This window comes from Colletotrichum tamarilloi, assembly GCF_030869305.1.
Source record: "Colletotrichum tamarilloi strain Tom-12 chromosome Unknown Scaffold_240.1, whole genome shotgun sequence".
Classification (NCBI taxonomy): Eukaryota; Fungi; Ascomycota; class Sordariomycetes; order Glomerellales; family Glomerellaceae; genus Colletotrichum; species Colletotrichum tamarilloi.
The window spans coordinates 25398-29070 of record NW_026849623.1 but is presented as its reverse complement, the minus strand read 5'-3'; the positions used below and the strand labels follow the sequence as shown (position 1 = coordinate 29070).

Sequence of the window (3673 nt, the reverse complement as noted above, 5' to 3'; positions counted from 1 at the left end):
TATCATGGAGTTTCGGTCCAGCAAAATCAAAGAAATGCTCTCTATCGATGCCGATGCCTGTCCGAACACCCGATGATGCTTCTCGTTGGAGTTTGAGAGGCACAACCGTTGGCTCTCAGGATCATGTTGGCTGGGATCCCCGGCAATCATCTGGTAAGCTACGAACCCCGCATAAGCTAAGGACAAGAAGCCAGAACCACAACGGAGGGCCCAGAACTCAGAGGTGTCCATTCTACGGCCAAGTGGGTTGTGCTCCGGGGTGGCATCCATTCCATGATTCGGGGGGTTTCTTGAAGCTCCGCACGGCCAATTTCGGCCATGCCCGTCAGCAAACTTGCGCTTTGCAGCCGAGCGGATGTCCAGGCCGGGTGAAGCTTTCCATGGGCATTGGGAGCTCAGGATCGGGCCGCTTTCAGGACGGCCCCGCTTGGCCCAACGGCATGGAAAATATGGATGACTTAGAGCAAGTCTCCTCAAATTTCATCAACAGCGAGCTTGGAAAATTAATTGATCCAGTTAACTCGAATTCCTAGGTAGAGTTATCGCTTTTGTGTATATCTCATTGAGCTGCTTTGTTACCGTCTTGACCTGGTCTTTCCTTTGCATAATTATAATAGCTCAAGCAAGTAATAGTTGATCGACCTAAACCCAGGGCTTTCCCTTTCATTTCATGTGATAAAAGTCAATTCCCTCTTGCAACGTTGGTCTGAAGTATATGTAACTGTTATTGGGCACAAACCTTATCATTCCGGACACGGTGCCCCAGAGAACCTTGTTGGAAAGGTCTGGAAAGTCGAGGCGTCAGAGGCACCCTTATCTTGGTAATCTATGCAATGGAACTGCGAGGTACGAGCACAAACGCAAGGGTTCTATCGAGACTAGGTGAATAATATGTCAGGATGACAGAGTGAGCGTCAAGAGGAAGGTAACATGAAGGAAGTCCCGGAAACTTGAAGCTGAACGGCCAAGGTATAGGTTGGCTAGCGGGTGTTACACAGCATGTCCGCAGAAGTCTATTTTAGATGACATTGCACGCCTGATCATCCAAAGCAATGTCGGCACTTGCTTGGGAATATTTTGTCATGAGCATCCGATGTTTCCGCTCTGGAGCCGGTCTTAGAGTCGATAATAACTATCGAGTGCTAAGTCAAATGATGGAAAATGGGTGGTGTGCAGTATTGACATCGTGTTCTGGAATCCTCGGCCCTCTGGGGCAGCACTTTAACATCTTCTCAGGCACGGGCCAAACGGCGACACTATTGATGTCTTCGCCGGAGCGTCAGTCCCCTTTGGCATGGCTAAATTTGCCATCCAACTCGCTGGCTACTCCCCGACCGGCTACATGTCCGACTCAGCTGGATTGACGCGGGCGTATTCTGTTCCAATACTCCAGAAACGGGAGTTCGGCCGGCAGCTACAGGAACTTCAGCATCATTCCCGTCGTGTGCAATATCATTGCGGAATGCCCCACGCTCGAGGAGCCGCGATCCTTGCAACAGGTCGGTGACGGCGCCAGTGACACGAGTTCCTTGGCTCCTTTAGCACGCCGCTCGTCAACAGCGTACGAATTGAGCTAGCTTCTACGCAGGCGACGTCCCCAGGACGGTATACCTTTCCTGAAGGCTCTTTGCCGACACTAGCGCTGGATTGAACGGACAGTTCGGAGCATTCCTTTATCTATCTACATCGGTATGCCTGCAGACTGGGCTGATAAGCGGGTGTTTGTGAACGTTACGCGGCGGAGCAGTCTCGGTCCTTACTAGTTCAAGTGCTCGGCTTTCGAGTGTCACGCCTGAGCAATCAGGGGGGCCATGAAGGATCACGTATTTTTTTTAGAAGAAATGCCAACGGATTATACGGCTTCCAGACGCCGGTGCTTTGTGTTGTCATGTTGAGAAGCCTGTTGAGTCGGTCGTGTAGGCCGGGAGGATTGTGCAAGAGCATGTCAACAGCAGCCGCAATGAACCACCGGGTAGCGATGATAATGCGGCCAAAGCGAGACTGTTGACGTGCTTTCTGCTAGGGCTTCACCCTGTCTTTGCGTCGAGAGATATGTTGGTGTCGTCGCCGCTTATGCCAGGGTACTTATGGAGAGTGAAGTGATGGGCACGATCAAGATCACGGTAATGGGCCTTGACCCAAACTATCTGGCGCGTGACGTTCCAGTGAGAGCAAAGGCGCATCTTTGAACGTGACGATCTTCCGTGTTGACTTTGAGCAGTTCTTTGGTGCCAAGGAGGTGAAATTTGTGATGACCGACCAAGAGAAGGAGAGCTGTGATGGACGAGTTCCAAGTATGAGGGCTTGCTGTTTAGTCTTGATCTTGGTGGGAGAGAGAGGGCATTTGCGCCTGGCGTCAAACCAAAGTCTTCCGATATGTTGCAAAGGATGAGTTGGCCATAGATGCTAGGGAATACATGTTCCTGGGGCTAATCGGATGTTTTCGACGCATGCATCGTTCTCATTGCAAAACACCACTGACTACTCGAGCGGTGCGCTTAGTAGGAGAACCAATAGATGTCCAATGCAATCACAGCAAGCTTATGAGTACAGTGACATAAAGGCCCCGTGGTGGTAATGCTGATTTCTTTGAGGAATTTATGACTTGACGTCTCAGTCCTTTATCGACAGCGTCAGTGTCCAATGCTCCAAGCCCTACTCTCTGTTTGGAGGAATTGGTGAATTTTTCTCTATCTGGGTACTTGTCCCAGGGACGACAGTTGTGACAACTTCTTGAGGTGGCGATGCATCTTTCTCGCCGGCCGAAGTCTCGTGTTGAACGACAGTCTCGGCTTTTGGCCGCCAGTACACACACGTGCTTGAGAATGTTGTGTATGTACCATCCTGTGGGAAGCGAAAGTGCTTATGCGAGGCATGCATGTCACTCATGCACTTGAACTCATCATCCTTCATCGTGGCAAATCTAGCAAAGTGTCAATAAACGTTGGGCGGCCATGGAGTAGCACCTTTACGCACTCATCCCAAACATCCCATCCTGTCCCGACAAACATGGCAGGCATGGCCTTCTCGAGCGTCGCCTCATATATTGGCCGGTACATGTGTACCGCAAATACCAGCGTCTCTTCATCCACGGCTTCGAATGCAGCAGGGGACTCGACAACTTCATGACCAAGACTGGTAAGAAATGCTCTGTCATTGGGAGTGAAGCGAGGTTCCTGGAAGGAGCACGAGATCGACTCTTTACACAATTCGGCTGGGTATCCGGTTAGCTGAGAGCTTGCAGTGCAGTTTGGTATACAGGACTGCGACGGCTAAGCGTAGGCATACACAAAACCTCGACGACGGTCAAAAAGGCGTCGAGCTGGATATAACTCCTCCTCTTTGCGTCCCAGCCTCCGTCCTCAGGATCAAACGTGCCCACACCGAGACACACCGCCTTGCGAACTCTCCGATGGCCTTCGTAATAGTCCCTCACCAGCTTCTTCAAACTAAGGCAGCAGTTTGTTTCGCGCCACTTGGACTTGAAGGAGTCGTACTCGGCCGTTATGTCGATGACTGACTTGTGGCTGCGGGGTTCAGTAGGCTTGGAGATTGCGCCAGGACCCTTGACAGGTAGCTTGGGGGCGCTTCGCCAGAGCCGGGACTTGGATTTAACGTGAATCCATTCGTCATCTTTGGGTTCCTCGGCCTTGGGTCGCTCGGCCGTGGCCAT

The 3673-nt window shown here is 51.4% G+C and overlaps 1 protein-coding gene across 1 annotated transcript; it reads right to left on the bottom strand.

Moving 5' to 3' along the window:
• Positions 1-2655: 2655 nt before the first annotated feature.
• On the bottom strand, positions 2656-3673 carry CTAM01_16613 (uncharacterized protein; the record flags this gene model as incomplete). Its single annotated transcript, XM_060532605.1, has 3 exons — positions 2656-2923; positions 2977-3214; positions 3289-3673. The coding sequence occupies 3 exons, from the start codon at positions 3671-3673 to the stop codon at positions 2656-2658; spliced, it is 891 nt and encodes a 296-aa protein (XP_060372825.1).